This window comes from Apteryx mantelli, chromosome 1 (assembly GCF_036417845.1).
Source record: "Apteryx mantelli isolate bAptMan1 chromosome 1, bAptMan1.hap1, whole genome shotgun sequence".
Classification (NCBI taxonomy): domain Eukaryota; kingdom Metazoa; phylum Chordata; class Aves; order Apterygiformes; family Apterygidae; genus Apteryx; species Apteryx mantelli.
The window spans coordinates 139,848,080-139,867,361 of NC_089978.1; the positions used below are offsets into that span (position 1 = coordinate 139,848,080).

At 44.7% G+C, this 19,282-nt stretch overlaps 1 protein-coding gene across 1 annotated transcript; it reads right to left on the reverse strand.

Moving 5' to 3' along the window:
* Window positions 1-16,102: 16,102 nt before the first annotated feature.
* LOC106488623 (zinc finger protein 436-like) lies at window positions 16,103-18,675 on the reverse strand. Its single transcript, XM_067304516.1, has 2 exons — window positions 18,604-18,675; window positions 16,103-18,300 (listed from the first exon to the last, which is right to left on the reverse strand). Exon 2 carries the CDS (start codon window positions 18,287-18,289, stop codon window positions 17,300-17,302), a length of 990 nt encoding a protein of 329 aa, XP_067160617.1. The 5' UTR covers window positions 18,290-18,300; window positions 18,604-18,675; the 3' UTR covers window positions 16,103-17,299.
* Window positions 18,676-19,282: the final 607 nt, after the last annotated feature.

Below are 19,282 nucleotides of genomic sequence, written 5' to 3' on the forward strand. Positions count from 1 at the left end.
AAAAGCCAAGAAGAAAGAGAGCAGACAGACGCTGTATTCACAGGAAAGATGGAGTAGGAAAGCACTTTTTAATTCTCTTTTCCCCCTTCTTCCAAAATCTCTCATTTCTTGAGGGGAGGGATGGGAAAGAAGAGCTCTGCCTGCTCACTGCAGCAGCTCTGAGTTTTTCTTGAGAAAGTCAGAAATGGGCAGGCAAGCAAGCAAAGGAGTCAAACAGAGCTTTTGCTCCCTTTCTGTCATGGCTATATTTCTGTGGGGTAATTTCTGCAAAAATGGGAATGCACTTGAGGCGGGCTTGGTGAAGACTGAGGCTGGGGTTCCTCTACCCACACCTCAGTATCTGCAAGGCAGGTGTCTGTATCTGAATTATGGTCCGGGCTCCCTTCATAAGCACTGGAGAGAGCAGGACACTGTTAGGGTGTGATTCGTCTGACCGATTTTAGATGTCTACCTTAGAAGTAGGTGAATCATACCCTAGAAATGCTTCTTTAATATTTGACTAGGGGGCTTTTCTTGTTTTGTTGGATGACTTATTCTCAGTTTGTTAAATGCCAGGCTTCTTCCTTTTAAGTAAAATTTTTGTATTCTTGTATGTTTTCCTTTTTAATAAGGAGTTAATCTTTGCTCAAGATGAGGATGTGCTGGTAAAGCATCTTTGAGAGCTAGGTGTTCAAAAATCAGCAGTTTCACTCCTGTGATTTTGTAGTTTGTCTTCTGGAAAGGATGTGTGGAATAGAAACAACGAAATCCTAAGACCAAAGAAGACAGAAGCCCAGAGGGGAGAAAGAGGAGCAAGTCAGAATCTGAAACAACATAGTCAGGGAACAGATGATGTGGTTTCTGTAAAAAGCTTGTTTGTTCACTTAGAGGGAAAGGGAATTTGTGTATGCATAGCTGCAGATTAATTAACTGTAGAAATCACTGTGTATGCAAAAAGGAGATTAATTTATTGGATAGATTATCCAATATTATAATATTATATTGGATATTATACTGTGTAGCTATATGTTTATGCTATTATAGATTTTTATATATGTATGTGTGTATGCACATATACACATATACATATGGTCTCCAAGTCTTTGTGTGTGAGGCAGCAGAGGAACTTGACAGAGAATGGTCTGTGTATGGAAAGTGGAAGATGCTAGAACAAATCCTTTATTTATTCTGTCAGCTGATCCGGACAGGTCTGCAGTTTTTAAAGTAACATTTCTAACCCTTCATGAAGTGTAGCTAAGAAACACTTGAAGACAGGACCTAGCTTCAAGATTGGTCCCATAATATAGAGATATCTATCTCTAGCTCTGTTCAAGGGGATTTTTTTTTAGTTGTCTAATTAGCGTGTTGATTTATTTTTTTTCTGGACCCCTTCCGTGTGAGGCCAGCATGTACAACAGGAGATCAGCTGTATTTTGCTGCTGTATTTTGAAATGAGTGTGTAGGGATGCTCTGCTATTGCTCCTGCCTCTCTGTAGGTGTCAAGATTTCAATCTTGCTACTGGTTTTCTGATCTTTTTGAAAAACATGGGTGGCAGAAGAGTTGCCTTTAGGAAAATGCAGAGGGAACACCTGGAATGGAAGGGCCAAAGTTATGGCTGTGCCATGTAACTTGCGTGCAAATGTAAGTGAGAGCAGGAAAGAGTATATGAATGTACAAGGGGTAAAGTGGGAAGTGATTTAACTCAGTGGGTTATAGACCTGAACTCTAATTCATGTTCATATGTTGAAATAGTTGTCTCTCAGCCCTAGGCCAGGTTTAGAAATTCTTCATCACATTTTATCATTTCTATTGTATTTGCTTCCATCATCTTAGAGCCCCTGTCAGGAGCTACTGATGAGCTTCATTCGTTGTTATTTTTTATATATTTTTTATATTTATTTGTATGAAAGCTTGTTTTTAAAGTATATGTCTGTATAAAATGTGGTCTTCAATTTACTTATGAGAAGGGTTATAGACTGAGGTTTAAAAGACATTCCAACAGCCAGCAGACAGAACTTCATTTACAATGGATAATCGCATTGTTTATAGTCAAATTTAAGCATCATGCAAGTAATTCAGGGAATGGCATTCATTTTTAGTAAATGCTTTACACAATACTGACCACTTAGGGTTCCCAGGAATTAAAGCTTTTTATAACAGAGTGTTTCTCTCATCTTTTTTTCCTTGCTTTTGATCTCAGTATTATAAAGTGGTTGTAAGCTGTTTTCAGTTCTAGATCCTTCAGAGCATTTCCAGGATAGCTGCAGACTGCTGTATAGTACCTGCAAGTCTATTAATAGACCTTTGTTTTCAGTGTGACCTTCCATAGACTCCTCAGTACTTGTTTTCAACCCCCCCAAAGTCCATGGTCCATATATTGAAACCTGTGGTGAATTGATGATGACTTTTCTATTTTTGAGGGCATGGGAAGCCATTTAAAACATCATATAATTGGGGGCGTTGCCCCTGTTGGAGGTACTGATGGCAAATCATCCTGGTCCCTTCACTAGTTCAACCATTAGACTTCAGCAAAGTAGGTGTCAGGAGCCTGGTTATGAAGCCGTGGGGCCGTTTATCTGATACTCTGACACTTAACCTTTGCTGGAGATCAATGCAGGGCTTAGCAAGCATTGACCCGTAGGGAAAGGGTGTGTTTTGCATACTGAGTCATGGTATTAAATGTACTTTTTAGAATTATCTATGGTGAAATTCATCATAAGAGTGAATCAGGTCATTGGTATTTAATCTGAACTAGAGTTACGAAATTTCAAATGATTGTGCAGGAGATAGGTCACTGTGATGACATATGTATCATCCAGAGCTGTGTAGCTCTTCTAGGCAAAACATTTCCTTGTAGTTACACCTTTTCTTGTATTTCTTCTTGCTTATATAGAAAACCTATATTTGTAATGGTTTGAAAAATGTAAAGGCTTTTTAAATTTATAAATAAAATTACTGATTTATAAAGAAATGTCTCAATGTGAATGTACATTTTTGATCATAATACATATTCATATAAATAGAAATGTACCTATGTGTAATTAGAAACAAATGTAAAAGTCTCTCTCAAATGTTTTTCATATCTGTGTAACAGGATGCAGCCTTCTGATCTGCTTTTTGTGGTGGCTGATTGTGTTAGGTGCAACGTGATTGGATGATACTGGGGCGGAACTTCCCCCCTTTTTTTTCTCAGTTGACTATATCTAATGCAGGTAACTGCTATGGACAAGTCAATCCCTGGGCTTGCGGCCGGTATGGACATGCACCCATCAAACTCTTGCTTTTCTCCACCTGCAGCTGCTGGAAGATGTGCGGGCTCCCAGATGAAACCCCCCCATTGGTGTTCTCTGTCACTCAGGAGGGTCTCTGGGCTACTAGAGCTGAAACCTCTTTCTTCAGGGTTTCCAGGCACTAAGTGTTGTCCCGTCTGACCAGAGCCTAACTGAAAGACAGACCATGAAATATGCATATTATGGTGGGATGAGACTATTGCAGCATGAAGTAGGTCCTCAGTATTTAAACTCCAACCTCTAGATTTGATAGAAATCTTTTTAGATAATGTGTTACTGACTATCTGATTGATATGTAACATGCAATGCTGGGCTTTCACTCCCTGACCTATAAGCTTTATAATTGTAGGTTTTTAAATATTTGTTTTTCAGGTTTTCTTGCTTTCCCAAAAAGTCTACATGCTGTTTGTTTGTAAAGGAAAGGGTGAGATTTACAGTCAAAATGGACCTTTATGTTCAAGGGCATTTTTTTTCTGTTTTTTAACTGTTTTTAGGTAGCATTGTTTTGTCTAAATGTTGTACATGATTTATTAGTGAATGCTAATTACTTACGAATCCTGGAAGAGAAAGTCTTGACAGAGGAACTTAGGCTCAGTTCTTCAGCTCTGGATAAAGTATTATAGAGAGTTCACATTGTGTCCCTTTTAGATTAAATTATTTACTATCCTATAGTGTTTTCTAGCCAGTTTTCTTCCCTTTTTATTTATTTATTTATTTTTAACTCTTGCTGTGGGTGACTGGGGAACCCTGGATGCAGGACTGAGATCACAAAAGCCAATATTTATATAGCTTTTTGAGTTCCTGGGACAAACTCTAAAACTGTAAGTGGTGGCTTTGTCCCCAGTTCCAGAGATTGCACTTTGCAGCTGTAGCTGTGACTGTAGTGAAGGGACCAAAGAAGACCCAAATCCACTGTGCATATTAGGAATGATTCTAACTTTTTTTTCTCTTTTTCTCTAGTCTTAAAAAGGCATGAGGTGTCAAATGCACTCTACTCCAGCCCTCCTTCTTCCATCTGTTGCAATAGATATGGGAAGCTAACCTTGCTCATTTCAAGAGAGCCACAACTTCTAGCTAAGGCACCAGCTTTGGTGGTAAAATCTTGATTTAAGATCTCATTATGTTCTTTCCAATTGAGTAAGAATAGGCACGCGAACTGTTGTAGGGATCTGGATCTAAACTTTACTGAGTGTTAACAGGGGTCTGTTCATTGCTGATAGATTAAGAGCTGAAGATTCACATCTGGTAATTGTGCATGATGAGAAAGCAAAGGAGGCTGAGATAAAACTGTAGCTGATGATCACAGAGAAGCTGCAGAAGGTAACAAGAGTAGTGTGAGCTTTGGTGGCAGGTATTTATTGTGAGAAAGGTTTTAGTTGGAAAGGTTGGTTTTGGAAAAAAATATCAAAACTATTTTGCAAAGACTGAACGTTTCCATTTTTATTCAGAGATTAATGTCATAATGTTCATATTTTTGTTCATTATGATTAAATGTTATTTCTTAAATGTAGCTAAATTACAGAAGTATGTAGAGTTAAAATGAGAATGAAATAAAAATATTTTGATCCAAAGGTATTTTTGAGGAAATGTTATTTCACAGAAAACTTTGATTTTCACTCTCTTTTTTTGTTGTTGGTTTTTTCCCCTCAGAGAATGCTAAATTTCCTTTGAAAATGATACTCTAGCTTTTGACCAGTTTTCTGTGCAATATTTGAAAGGGCCACAGGGGGGCTAATGCAATAAGGTAACAGATGCTTCTTTGGAAAGCTGTGTGTTACTGATCGCACCCTCTCATCAAAAGGATGCACAGCTTCTGAAAGATTCTAGGCAAAACTCCATCTACAATTCTAGTTAACTCAGTAGACATTAATTTTGTTACGTGAGGGCTGAATTAGGTCCTAACTCCAATGAAAAGCTAGAGAATGACCCCTTAGATGATACAAAGTATCCCTACCCAAAGGCAAAAAAACCCTGCCCAAGGAAGGGAAAATTCTTCATCTGCAGGTCATTTCTGAATGACTTCACATGAATATGTGAAATCACTCATTTGACCTCGAGGACCTCTGAGAAGAATCACAGCGAGGTCTCTGCAGTTTCTCTGAGACTGTGAAAATAGGCACTGCAGCTGAATCTCATCTAGAAGATAGCAGCTTTTTGGAAAAGATGGCAAGCAGGACACTTCACATAGACAGACACAATAAGAAACAAGGCTAATTGTCATATATTTCTGACACCAGGCAATTTTTTTATTTTTTATTTTATTTTTTTTTGTGGAAGAACAGACACAGATGTTAATCTGTTGCTTGGAGGTAGGAGGGATTGGCTGGGGTCAGGTAAGGACAGAAAGCTTTTAAACTGCTTTGCTCCACAGCAATTGTACCAGAGTTGCGCCTTCAGAAACACCAACGTAAGGAAAAAGAGATGCCTATGTTTTCCCTTTCAATCTCATTTTGTAACTGCTGAATCCACAATAAATCACCTAAACAGCTGGTGACCATCCTGGCTGCCCCTCTCCCTTTGGCACTGGTGATTTTTAGCAATCCATCCCCCAACCTATTGCCCATGCCAGTTTTCAACTTTGTCTTTGTTCTAGCTTCCCCCCAGCATCCGTGACTGATCTTTTAGCATGATCGTTTCCCCTATCCCAGTGTCTAGTTCTGACCAGCCACAGCTCGTAACAGCCAGTCCCCAGATAAATAGTAGCATTCCTGCACTCTCAGCTACTCCTGTGCTCCTGTCAGACCATGGTCCCCAGAGACAGGCCTGATTTCTAACTAGACTATTATAGACTATTATAACTGCTATTATGCCTCATATTTTCTCATTATCTTCCTGAGGAAGCTTTTTTTTTTGACACCACATGAAAACGTGAATTTTCGCATGTCCTTTTTTTTATGCAGTCTTAAAGAATTAAGTAAATGTGCCAGTAAGTCAGGGGTTTTACTGAACCATAACTGCTGTGGCATTTCTTCTTCTTCAGCTGACAGCTTTATATTCTGTTTTGAATGGAATGTGGACAGGAGTCACTGTCTCATGAAATCCTTTCCTTTTGCCTTTTGGTGGTGCAAAAGTTTCATCTATCAGCATATCCAGCCAATCCTCCCTGCAGCAGCAGTTGCTGAGGTAGCCTACAGGAGCAGGTTGCATAACACAGTGAGTGATTTTAATCGACTAAGCAAAGTTTTTGTTTTTGAATAAATCTCTAGGTTGTTAATTATACTTTCCACTCCATCTTTAAATTCTGTCTCATGATTACGAACGGTCTTTTGATAGTGGCCAGTGGTTAGCATGTCCAGGCATGCTATTTGACCATGCCATCATATGTCACCAGGATCTGGCTAACTGGAATTAGATTTTCTGGCGTACAGTGCATTTTGATGCACAGTAATGATAGTACAGAATGAGCGGCATCTATGTCCACAGAGTGCAGTTCTGAATAAGTGCTTAAGGCTGCTCCTTGTTTTTTCCTCAGCATTTTGCAATGGAACACCTTCTTCTTTCTTTTTGCTTTCAGTCTCTGCCTCTGAGACTGTTGTGGTCTTTGTCATCTACATGAGCTTTCTAGAAAAAACATGAATTGAAACGCATGGTCTTTTGCATATGCTCATTTTGACATATTTTCAATTGAGTCACCCTAATTCTTCACCTGCAGTACTTTTCTCCAGTGCAACGGTCTCCATAAACATAGGAGGAACTCAGTTTCGATTCTCCACCCCTTCCCTGCACTGTCTGCTGAAGCATGTGACTGGGGAGGGAGGAAAGGAAGTAGGAGAGAGCATCTCAACAGGAAAAGGCTCAGGGAAGGGGAAAAAGAGAAACAAAATCTACGTATATTATATCAAACTTCCTTGCGATAAGAAAACAAGCTTTCAGGGCAGGGGAAACAGCACATGAGGCTAAGCCAAACCACCACAACTCAGGACTTTTATTTGTCTACCCCATCCACAAGTGTGTGCTAGATCCAGGAAGGGAGCAGGAAGAGGGGCTGAAGCAGTCAGGGTTACTCTGAGCTGTAACACATGGAAACAGTATTGCTTTGCAGGGCAGTGTACAGAGACAGTGCCACTGCCTCACTCCTTGTGCTGCATGCTCACGGCAGCACAAAGCAAGCTGCATGTTGGTATAAAAAGCCAGCAGATCATCACGAGAACATTTTCTAAACACATTTTGCACATATCTAGAGAACTGCTCATGCCTGGAGACCAGGCAAACTACTAAGATGGCAAATTTTGATCTCTGTGGGATGCAACATTTAAGCATGCAGGCTAACAAAACTACAAGCAGGTAGGCAAGCTGTAAGAACCCCCAGCTGCTATTCATAGCAGCAGGCTTGGTTAGGCTCCTTGCATTCAGCTTCCCTTGATTCACTGAGAAATTTGCAGCCAAAAATAGACACAATGCTATTTCCTCTTTGTGGCACAGCTCTGTGACGTTCCCTTGGCCTTCTTTCTTACATAAGGTGAAAGAGAGGAGGCTGTAGAGATGTTTAAATAATTGCTGCTGTGCATGTAAAGTGATAGTTCGTGATTGCAGCTTCCCGTTTGGGAGTAGTGATGTTTAAGCTAGTTTAAGCCTCTGCTCCCCTCCCCTCCAACATTTTCTCGCTGTCCTGCTGACACAGCTGTTTGTATGACCATACAGTGAATTGGATCAGAAACTGATCCAGCTAAAAATACCCAAAGTAGGGTGGGAGCAGTCACTCTTCAGCCACTGAAATTCCCCAGGCTGCTTCACAATGTAGCTGTGCAAACAGCCGCACTGGCACAACAGGCAGTGCATGGGAGTAAATGGCCAGGAGGGAAGAGGAGATGAGGGACGCTCAAATTGATACTGCTTTTGAAAGAAATGCAGGTGGAACCACAGCCTCAATGGGATGAGTAGGGAGTTCACACCTGGCAGCTTCTTGCCTCCAAGCTACTTAACAAGAGCTGAGCACTGACTCCAGCTGTGTAGTGTACACTTGGAAAATAAAAGGTTTATAAACTTGTCCTCCTCCTTTGGAAATATTTCTCGTGTGTTAAGGACAGTTCTGTTTAATGCCTTGGTTCTGCTTTCTCTCAGATTATTTTTGCTCCCCCGGGGCAGTGGTTTCATGATGTGGATGGCATGGTGGCAATATTAAGGAATTGCTGTGCTCTTCGGCTGCTTGTTAGCACCCTCCCCCCACTGCAATACACCATTTTCCTTCACTGGTGCCAGCAGTGCTGATCGTGGGACTGTGCTGAGCACTGGCTCAGGGCAATCCAAGTTAAAAATAACCCAGCAGGTGGCCAGGGATGGCAACAGCTTCAGCCATATGAAGTAATCCACTGTCACAAGTCAGCCAGAGCTGTTAGCAACTGCAGGAAGTCATGCAAGCATGGCCTCAGAGATACACCTTTTCCACAAGAAATATGAATTTTGCAGCCAGTTGAAAGAGCCCTGTGAATGAGGAGGCAGGAATCCTTCACCTGATTTCGTAAGTCCCAAGATAGCAAACCTCACTGTGCGCAGACCCAGCACAGAGCCACAGCTTTGCTTTGGCAGTCCTTCACATGATGGATTTGAGACAAAAACAAATGGCAGTATACTATGAACTAATCAGCTGATTTATGTTGCTTATTCTGTGGGTTGGGAAGAAAATTTCTAATTGTACTTTTTTTCTAAGTGCTGGAAGGATACTGCAGATACAGGGACACCGAACAAGAGAATAGGCAGGTATTCTTCACAGGCATGAACTGAATAGCTTGGTGTTACAGGAGTGAGGTACCAATTTGTGGATGTATTCCAGAAGTCCACCTCTTCTCAGCTCTGGAAAATCAGTACCATCACTGCAATGCACCCACACTACGCTACGGGATGACAGCAGCAGTGATGTGATTTTTATCTTCTCATACGCTGGGAGGGGAGCATCTGTAATTATTCATCCTCTCTTTCATTCCAAGCCATATCTGGGTTTCTTCTGGCTTTGTTCTTTGGTTCGTGCCTCCTGGAATGAGTATTTACAAATATCAGCCATTTCCTTTTCCTGCCCTCCTCCTTGTGACTTGGCCCCGCCCAAGAACAGTCCTGCTGGGAGCTGGTTAGCCTGAGCACTGATAGCAGTGAAGGGGTAGCACGAAGTGCTTCAGAGCCTGAGGACTTTCAGGATCCTCTCAGTCTACCTCTCTGGAGACAGGAATTCACCCTTTCTTCCCATGCATTAGTTGCTCTGTCTACTCTGGGATGGAAGGTGCAGTTGAAGCCCACAGTTATATTAACATTAGCAGTTCACCACATATTACCCAGACGAGAGCAGTGACAAGGTGCCTGTGAGATGTGACTGCCCTAAGCCAAACCCTGAACGAGCTCATGGCAACCTGCTCAGAATAGGCATGAGACATAACATCACTGCAACCATGCTCAGTAACCCCTTAGATTTCAAGGGTTGAGAACAAGCATATCCATATTTTACCCTCTTCCTTCACCTTTCTAAGAATGTGAGGACAAGTATTCAGTGATTTTAATCCTTATCACTCTAGACTCAAGGAAAAAATGTTCTATTCTTCCTTCCTTCCCTCCCTGCCTTCAGAATTCCCATTGCTATTGCTATTTTTCTTCTTGTGACAGTTATTAAAAGAGCTCTTTTTTTTTTTTTTTTTTTTTTTTTTTTTTAATATAAAGCAGCCTGTCCTTCCTGTTTGACCTAGGGTCACATAAAGGTTTGTTCGTATGTCCAATGATAATGTAATCTCTTCAATGCATAGCAAACTGTTTTTCCTGTTTTGCTTGGTATTTCTGACTGCCTGAAGGCACTGAGAGAAATCAAAGGTCAGCTGTTAAAGAAACCAGTTGAGAAGGGAAAGCAGTGGCCTGGCAAAGAGGCATCTTCTTAAACACAATAGCCAGGTGCAAAGTGGTGGGAAGCAGCTCCCCAGGCCCCATCCTAGCAACAAAGTTGTGCTAAGGCTAGAAAAAGGCAGATCAAATGACACTGGTCTGTCCAAAGCTCTGCCCTTCAGAAAGGCAGATGCATGTTATATTTGCTGGATTTGAGGTGAGTAAGGAGAGGCTGCCCTTTTGTGAGGGAAAATGTTGACAGAAGAGGGATGGACAGAGAAAGCCTCTTCTGTGGTTCTACGCTTGGAGATGGGAAACGGCACCCACTGGAAATATGGCTAGATAGAGTACAGCAGTATTTTGGTGAAGGTCAGCCTGAGGTGCAGAGATAGCAAGCAGTTGCCCATAGCAACATATCACCAGCAGTAGGAAAACTGCAAGAGCTCTGGAAAGCCAAAAAAGGGAGGTCAAGTTATGTGAGGGAGCAATTCCTTGGGGGCCTGCAGAATGGTGACCCTTTCATATGCAGCTGTTACCACCTTCAGCACATCTCGTCTTCCCAGCAGCCTCATGATTAGAAAATCCAACTCTCCAAATTTTTGTCCTAGATGTTTGTCGTAGCTCAACCTCTTCTGTTTGCCTCATATAGCGACCTAGCTCAACCCTTCAGCTTTCAGATGGCAAAATGACTTGTGACACCTTTGCTTTGGCTGCATTGCCATTCCTAATACCATGCCATTCGTACCCCTACTGCTCAGAGCAGTGGGACCGGGTTGTACACTTGCACTGTAATCAGAGAAACCCTTTCTGAGGAAGCTTGTTATGGGTCAGACCAGCTGTATTTTCAAGCAGAAACCCCTTACATGGTCAGGCCTCATAAATGCAAGTTCTGCAAGCTTTATTTTTCCAGAGGAAAGTTACTTCAGCCAATTCCCTATGGCTATGCAGCCAAGCCAGACAGAAGGTTTGCAAGCAGGGTTGCAGAGTGGTAGAGTTATTTTGAATTGCCTGTCCACACGGCTGTTCAGACAAGTCTTAAGTGGCCCTGAGCTTTACATCCGCTTGAGCTCTGCTTTTCACAGAGTGCTGAAGGGAAGAGAACAAGGGAGTCTGCACATCTTTGCACTTTTTTAATCCATGAGGATGTGGGGAGCTGGTATGGCCTGTTGTAACTTATTGGTGCTTTCATCTACCTTTGAAGGGTCACTGTTCTCTGACCGTGCTGCCCCATCCATCCCAACATGTCCCCCAAACACAGTCCCTCAGGCAGTCAGCTATCTGCAGCTACAGGAAGGGATCTTCTGCTGACCACTTAGAACAAGCTTAGGATTGTCTGACCCTGCTGGAGCAAAACAGAGTGCTTATGAGACTTAAGGAACTAGCTCCGTGTCTCCAGGCTGCAGTTTTACAGTTGCTTTAAGTCAATCCATGGTCGTGTTGCTAACTAGCACCCAGGCAGCCCTACAACAAGCCAGATCAAGGAACTGATCCAACAGAAAACTGACTGGGCATTTTTGTGAGCCAGTTTATTGTGTTGCTAGAGCAGCAATAGTGCCAATGTAGAGCAGATGGGAACGCATGGCTGGTGGGGCAGGAAAGAAAAGGAAGGCCCTTTCAAGGAGCAGCTGTAAATTGGTCAGCTTACAGTGCTCATCAGACCTCAGCCTAAGGTAGGTACCTGGCATTTTTGTTTGTTTGTTTTACCTCCTAGTATGCCTAAAATAGGAAACAATCAAATTTTTGCAAATAAGGAGTGTTGGCACTACTGGTCCAGATTCTTTCTGCAGAGGGGAAAAATGGAATTTAATTAGAGGGGCACGGTACGCTACAGGATAGATATAGAAAAAGTTAGGTTTGTAAGATGTGCACAAGCTAGGCATGTTAATTACAGCACAGCTAACACAGCAGAACAGAAAAAGTGACCAGTTAATTTGGCCTGCATTACACAGAAATTGTAGTCAGCTACAAGGTATGAAGTGCTGCAACTTCACTTGAAATAATTTTTATAAAAAACATTATTGAGTATTTAAGTGTAGCAATAACAGCATCTTCAGTATGACTTTTTCTTTACTATTCATTCCAGTAGAAAATATCTCACATAAACCATTCTTTTTTAACTTATTCCCAGGTTTTTGATTCCTCCATAGCAAACCTCATGAAGAAAGAGTGAAATTTTTCTTCACCTAAAAACTCTCCTTTGTTCCTAGGATCTCACATCTGTTCACATGCATGAGTGTCCTAAACAGGTCAGGTCTGTGGGAGGAAAATGGCCAGTTGCTAAAGTCCATCAGGATTGCGAGAGCAGTGTTACCAGGTGGATTAAATATGGGCTGCATGCCTTTACCATTAAAAAAAAAAAAAAAAAAAAAAGCCAGCAAGCACTTGCATGAGAAAAGGGAGGGACAACTGAGAGGTGGATCAGCTGACTTACATGATGTACGATGTTCAGGTTACAGAAAGGCTAAAACACAGAGAAATGCAAAAGGACTCACCTACACTGCAGTGACTGCAGCTCATGCTAATGTAACTCTGGCAACACAAAGATCAGCATAGATTAGAGTTAAAAAAGTTCCTTTCTCAGGTGAGTTTTACAGCTGAATTCAGGTTTTATGCTCTGCTTGTGCTGCTACCATGAGACTTGTAGCTGAAAAAGCAGCTTTTATTGGTCGAGATGAGCATCACTCTGTAGTATGAACAGAGGCTCACCTTAGTAACATATCCTGGGGGCACTCTGCTGTAGAAAATTTGAATTCTGGGAGTCAAGACTGTATGACCTTACTTAAAGTTACAGTGATGTTTCCACACCTAAAAAAACTGCCACAGCTAGCTATAGCAGTTGCAACTGGTACTTTTAACTGTCCTAGTCCCTTCAGAGCTTAGGACAGGAGGGCATAAGCAGAAAAGCGAACGGCCCCAATGAGGCCTCTTTCTGTACCCATTCCCCTCCATCTTCTGAAACTTCCTGTGTTTTTCTTTCTCTGGAGATGGGGGTTCCTGCTGTCATGTCTCTGGTCCTATCCAGACCAGTGTAGTTAGGGCAGGAGGGAAACAGGGCCACAGTTAATGGTCTGGTGTGCTTGCAGGGACAGTTTTGTTTGCTCGATATATCTTAAAAATTTGCTTTAGGGAATGTGTATTAAATACATCTTTTAATGTATTAAACACAGAAAACGCACCTCTTGCTTGAGACCAGAGGAATTTTTTTCCCCAGTCACAAGCAATGAAGCAAGGTGGAATGTAAAAGAAATTGCATTTCAGCTATCTTTATTACATAGACTTTGCTAGCAGGGGGCTGCAAAACTGGATCCCATACAACCCAGGTGACAGAACTGGGAAGGTAATCTCACAGCAGCTGGCAGCTCTGCTAGAACAAAGTTCATCTAACAGCAGGTTGGTGTTTTACTCCAGAATAAGATTCTGCCACTTTCTTTTGTGAAGGCACGGTGAGCAGTATGTACCATCCTCCAGCTTTTCAGATTCATGCAGATACAATGGATACAACAGAAGAAATCGAAGAGAAATTCTACAAATAGCCCTCACCTCTGGATTCCTATTTGCATTACACATCAGCTGTGCTAAGTAATAGTCATCCCTCCGTGAAGGATGACATATGTATTTCCAGATCTGGTCCTGTCAGGAGCCAAGAAACTGGGATGCTCAGGAGGTCACTCTGGGGAAAAAAGAGGAAAAAAAGATGGAATAACAAAGAACACTGGGATGAAAAAATTTATTTCAGAGACATCGTTCATTCATTTGTCCATCTATCTTAGGTATTTCTAAAGTGCCATAGCATCACTGTAGTATCTAAGCACCAATAGCACAACAGGAAATTGCAGAACTCCCTCAACCGGCAGGAGGATCTGGGCACCAGCTGGGGACCAAGGGCCTAGGATGGAATGAGCTAGGGATACTCTGCTGAAATGACAGTAGCTTATTACCTTTTGTTTTTTCCCCAGTAGTCTCTCTCTACAATCCTGAGGGAGGAGACAGCTAGCAGAGAAGCCAGTAAGCTAGCTGCTGTGGAAGTAGACCTTCCAGTTCTTGACCTTTTGTACATGCCCATATCTCTGTCTTCTGAATTTGGCTTGTGACTTTGTGCTGCCCACAAAATGATTAAACTCCTAGAGGAAGAGGAACTTATCCTAAAACTTCTGCAACAGCAAAGAAAGAGTGGTACCCAGATCCTCAAGCTAGATGGTCGCAAACAAGAAAGGGAAGACTGTCTGGGGAAAGTGAATGATTTCAGCCAAGTGACACTGAACAGGGAAAACTAACACTGGCTGTGGAAAGGAAATCCAGAGATGGTGCTTATACTGGTGAGCAATCCAATCCTAGCAGCTAAGACTACTGCACTGGCAATGTGCTGTGAACCCTAAGGCCACCTTGATTTGGAATACAGTTTTAAGTAAGTTCATAAAGATCTTAGAAATAAATGCACATCAATAGTTTTAATTTATAGAGCACTGTTAAGTGTACACAGTACTTCACAAAGCACATAGAAGGAAAAGAGATGCTCTGAAGACTGTTGTGAAGGAGTATTCAAGGGCAGTTGGTTCTCAAATCAGAATCTTGATGCGAGGATTTCCCTTTTGAGCTCATGCTCATGTGCAGACCTAGATGTGATTTCCTTTATCTGCTACAGCGTTTCCATTCAGGCTCCCCAAGGAAAAGATGCATTCACAAAATGACTTTCCCAGGCCAGCAGGCCTTCTCAGCCAAACAGACATTTGTAGTGCTGTAGATTTCCTTTAGGAAACTTAAACTGTAATGGGACAGGCGCATACAAACTGATCAGTTCTATAGCTGGATCTCTGAATTCAGTTAAAAATGAGTCTACCAACTCAAAACTGTAGTATCCCTTTTGAAAGTCTGCTTGTAAATAAAAATCTTGAAGCTTCTGGAACCAACTAGATGACCATTAGTCACATTTCCAAAACACTTTCTAGAAGAAAGTTAGAAACCAAGAAGACACTGGTTTGAGGTCATCCACGGGGGGGGGGGGGGGGGGGCGGTATCTAAAAATAAAAATGTACATTTCCAAATGAAGGCTTTGGTTCCTGTGCAAACAAAGCCCACCCCATTTCAGAAAGCTCTCTCTACTTCCCTGAGCAGCTGCACACAAAGGTGCCTTGTTCCTTTAGGAGCTGCAAACATGCTCCCTCTGAAGTTTTTTTTTTTTTTAATATGAAAATAACATTTTTATCAGCAGTTGAGTGTCAAGAAGCAGCTTGCAGAAAGGAAGCCAGTTCCTTGTAGAGTAGTGAGTTCTGCAGAACTAGTTGCAGAACAAGCCATTCACAAGCATCCCTGGCCAGCAGCTGCTCAAATCCCCGGATCTCCTTTGCATCTTTATTTCCTTAGTCTCTTCCCCACCCAAGCCCCAGTCCTTTTGCTGGCTTCAGTATGTATTGCTCTGTTCCAAAGACATACTGAAGCCATGGAGCCAGTTGCAGGACTAGTAAAATACATCACAAAACTAGAAATCTTTTCTAAGCTCCAGCAATGTTGGACAAGCACACCAGTCAGGTATCATCACTAAAATAATCAGAAGTAAAACAGTCTAAAATATAAACAATTTAAAGTGTTGCACTGCAATTCCTTGTCGTTAAAACCCTAATGAGTGGGGTACATCCTTCAGCTGCAGTTGATATGTACATATGTAAAATGAGGTGGAGAGTGCTGAGTGCCATTTAGAAGTCATTCTTTACAACCATAGGTGCCACAATTTTGTGTGTGTGTATACACATGTGCGTACACATTTATAAGAACAATTCCAGATCCTATACACACACAAAGCAATCAGAGTAAAACTGAATGTCCTGATATGAAATTTTAAATGTTTTGATACAGACATATCTCTTGCAGCTTCTTGAGAAGTGCTACTATGTACAGTATGTTTAATGTTTTCAGAAGTACTGATATGGTATAGTGTCATACAGTTGGCCCTTTTGACCACTGCCAGGGTGTGGGCATGTGTGAATGCTCACATTTGAGTGTGAAGATACACTTCTATAAAAGCAAGTTCATACATATGTGAATACAAACATATAGATGTTATTTACACACACACATACACTGGTCAAAACAGGACTTGGGAAATACTGGTATGGAATCAAGTCAGGCTCAGTATGCTGTTGTTCTGTCCCATTTTACAACACAGCTTATACCAGCCCACTTAGGCCATATGTGTGAATCTGAATTCTGCAGAACCAGGAGGCCACACCAGCACAAACTTATAGGCAAACTGCGCACACCTGTCAAGTTGCATACCACAGCCTTAGCAGTAGCAAGTGTAATTCTGATATACATATTTCTTAAACCTCCAGGTTAGACAGTTTGCTGTATCAGTTACCCACCAGTTCTGAGATTTCCAGAATAAGCCTTGTCCCTATCACACAGCTCCCCCACATTGTTCCTACCATCCCAGCAGCATTTGCAGCAGCCTTTTGAATGTATACCTTCCTTCTCTGGTTCAGAATATGTCTACACTTTCCTTTTGCAAGCAGACTCAAGTGACCTTTGCCTGTGCTCCAAGTTGGCCTGCACACTGCGTGTGCATGATGCAGTCTCCAGCCTCTCAATAGGGCTTATTTGGCTTTGGCCATCCTGACCACTTTGGCCATAGCTGGATCACAACATGGGCATAGTGAGCTTCCATAAACCTATACAATATTGTATAGGCCACAACATTTCAGCTAGGCATGCTCCTTAAGGAGACATTCAAGGACCCCATTTCCCATCCTATTTCCCTTGACATGGCCACACAAGTATACGTTATATGACCAAGACGTAGGCGTCTTGCCTGACATTTGATGTTTGGTCACAGAATGTCACATGCAAGCAGCTTCTCATCATATTGCACCTTTTCTCCGGGCACCTGTCATAGGAAGGTGGAGGGAAATGCCTGCACATTGGCCATGTGGCAGATGGAATCCAGGCCCAGTACTTGGGAAAAAGGATGGCAGGACCTTGGGATCCAGAACTACCCACCAGAACTACTGTCCATCTTCTGCCTATGCCTGAGGTGCATTGGGAGAAGGAGGTGGCTGAAAGTGGCAACACAGACCAGACGTATTGTTCTGGCTGGCTGACTACAACAACCCAGGGGCCCTGAGCCTGGTACCCTTGGTGTAGACATACCCTCATTTACACTTCTCCTCCCTTAAGCACATAAGGCTTGGATCAGGAGCTGCATCCTAGAAGATCCACAGATCACACCTAGTGATACTGCCTACCACACATGCACTCGCTGGTGTGAGACTAAATAGGAGTTGCGGCTGAAGCTCTTCCCACACTGGGAACACTTGAAAGGTTTCTCCCCAGTGTGGGTGCGACGGTGACGGATGAGGGTAGAGTTGTCACTGAAGCAGGTCCCACACTCAGCACATTTGTAGGGCTTCTCCCCGGTGTGGGTGCGACGGTGCTGGACAAGGTGCGAGCGCTGGCTGAAACTCTTCCCACAGTCAGGGCACAAGTAAGGCTTTTCACCGGTGTGGACGCGCCGGTGGATGACCAGCTTGGAGCTCTCACTGAAGCACTTGTTGCAGTCAGCACACTTGTAGGGCTTCTCCCCAGTGTGGAGCCGCTGGTGGGCGATGAGGTTGGAGCTGTCACTGAAGCGCTTCCCACACTGGGGGCACTTGTAGGGCTTCTCGCCCGTGTGGAAGTTGGCGTGACGGAGCAGGCCCGAGTTCTGATAGAAGTTTCTCCCACACTTGGTGCATACATAAGGCCTCTCGCCGGTGTGGTTGCGCTGGTGCTGCACCAAGTGGGTGCTCTGGCTGAAGCTCTTCCCACAGTCCTTGCACTGGTATGGCCGCTCGCCCGTATGGATGCGCTGGTGCTGGGTGAGGTGGGAGTGGCGGCTGAAGCTCTTCCCGCAGTCAGCGCACATGTATGGCTTCTCCCCTGTGTGTATCCTCTGGTGGCGGATGAGGTCCGAGCTGCGGTTGAAGCTCTGCCCGCACTCAACACAGATGTAAGGTTTCTCTCCCATGAACGCTCTCTGGTGGACCACTGTGTCCTTCCGCTTCCGGAAACCGCAGCGAGGAGCCTTCTCTGGCCTTGTCTCTGCCAAAAGGAGGTCTGGCCGTGGGCAGGCAATTCCCAGGTCGCAGCCTGCTGGCGACGCTTCCCTCATGAAGAAGTCCGAGAGGGCCTCGCGGGGTTGGGCTGCCGCCGCACCACCTGGCTGGGGGCTGTCCTCCTCATGCCGGCTCATGCTCCCATCACCTGCGGGAACAGGGGCCGAGTCCAGAGACACGCTGCCCTCCGCTGCCCCCCTCCCAGCCACCGAGTGCCATCAGTGCACATCCACCCTCTCTCCTGCTGCCAACAGATGCCCTCTGCCAGGGCAGCGCCATCCCCCAGAGCCACCTCCAGCCCCCTGCACCCCTGCGGCTCTGCCATGACACTGCCCCAGTTACTCCCGGCCGGCAGCAAAGGCGGGGGGGGGGTACCCACAAGGAGGCCGGGCAGCGGGGCCCGGCCACCCCCCGGCCCCGGGGCGGCCCCCCGCGCTCCCCGCGCGCTCACCTGGTCCGGCGGCAGCCTCCGCCCGCCCGCCCGCCGCGGGCCGGGCTACCGGCGGGCAGCGCGGGCCGCGGGCTGAGGCGGCGCCTCGCTGGCGGAGGCCGCCACCGCCCGCATCCCCGCACCGCCGGCGAGCACTTCCTGCCCCGCCGACCCGCCGCGGGAGGCGGCAGGCTCTATGGTTGTAACCCTTGCGGCCCCGGCCGGCAGCTGCCGCGCCCGGCGCTGCGGGCCTCCACCCGCGCTGCGGCGTTTGCCCTGCACTGGGCCGTCACTGCCCAGCCGGGAACCCCGTCCTACCTCGCCCGGCCTCGCCGCCGCTGCTCTGAGGCCTGCTGCCCCCCGTGCCACTGCCCCGCACGCCCACCCCCTTCCCCTCCTTCCTTGTGCCCCGTGGGGGACTCAGGGAGACCGAAACGGGGCTGCAGCGGGCTTCCCCTCACGTGGCGTTACAAACGATGCAGCGGGGACAGTGAGGTTTCTGCCCTGTCCTAGGCTTTTTAATCGTTTTATTTCATTCTTTCCTGCTCCCCCACCCTGGCTGCACTAGGGGTGCATTAGCGACTGGCAGGGTGGCCTGGACCAGGACAGGCGGGCTGCTGAGCGAGGCCAGGGGGAGCACGTGATGCGGCATGGAGTGGAGCAGGCCGCGCTCCCCCCGGCGTGGCTGTGGGGGTCTCCC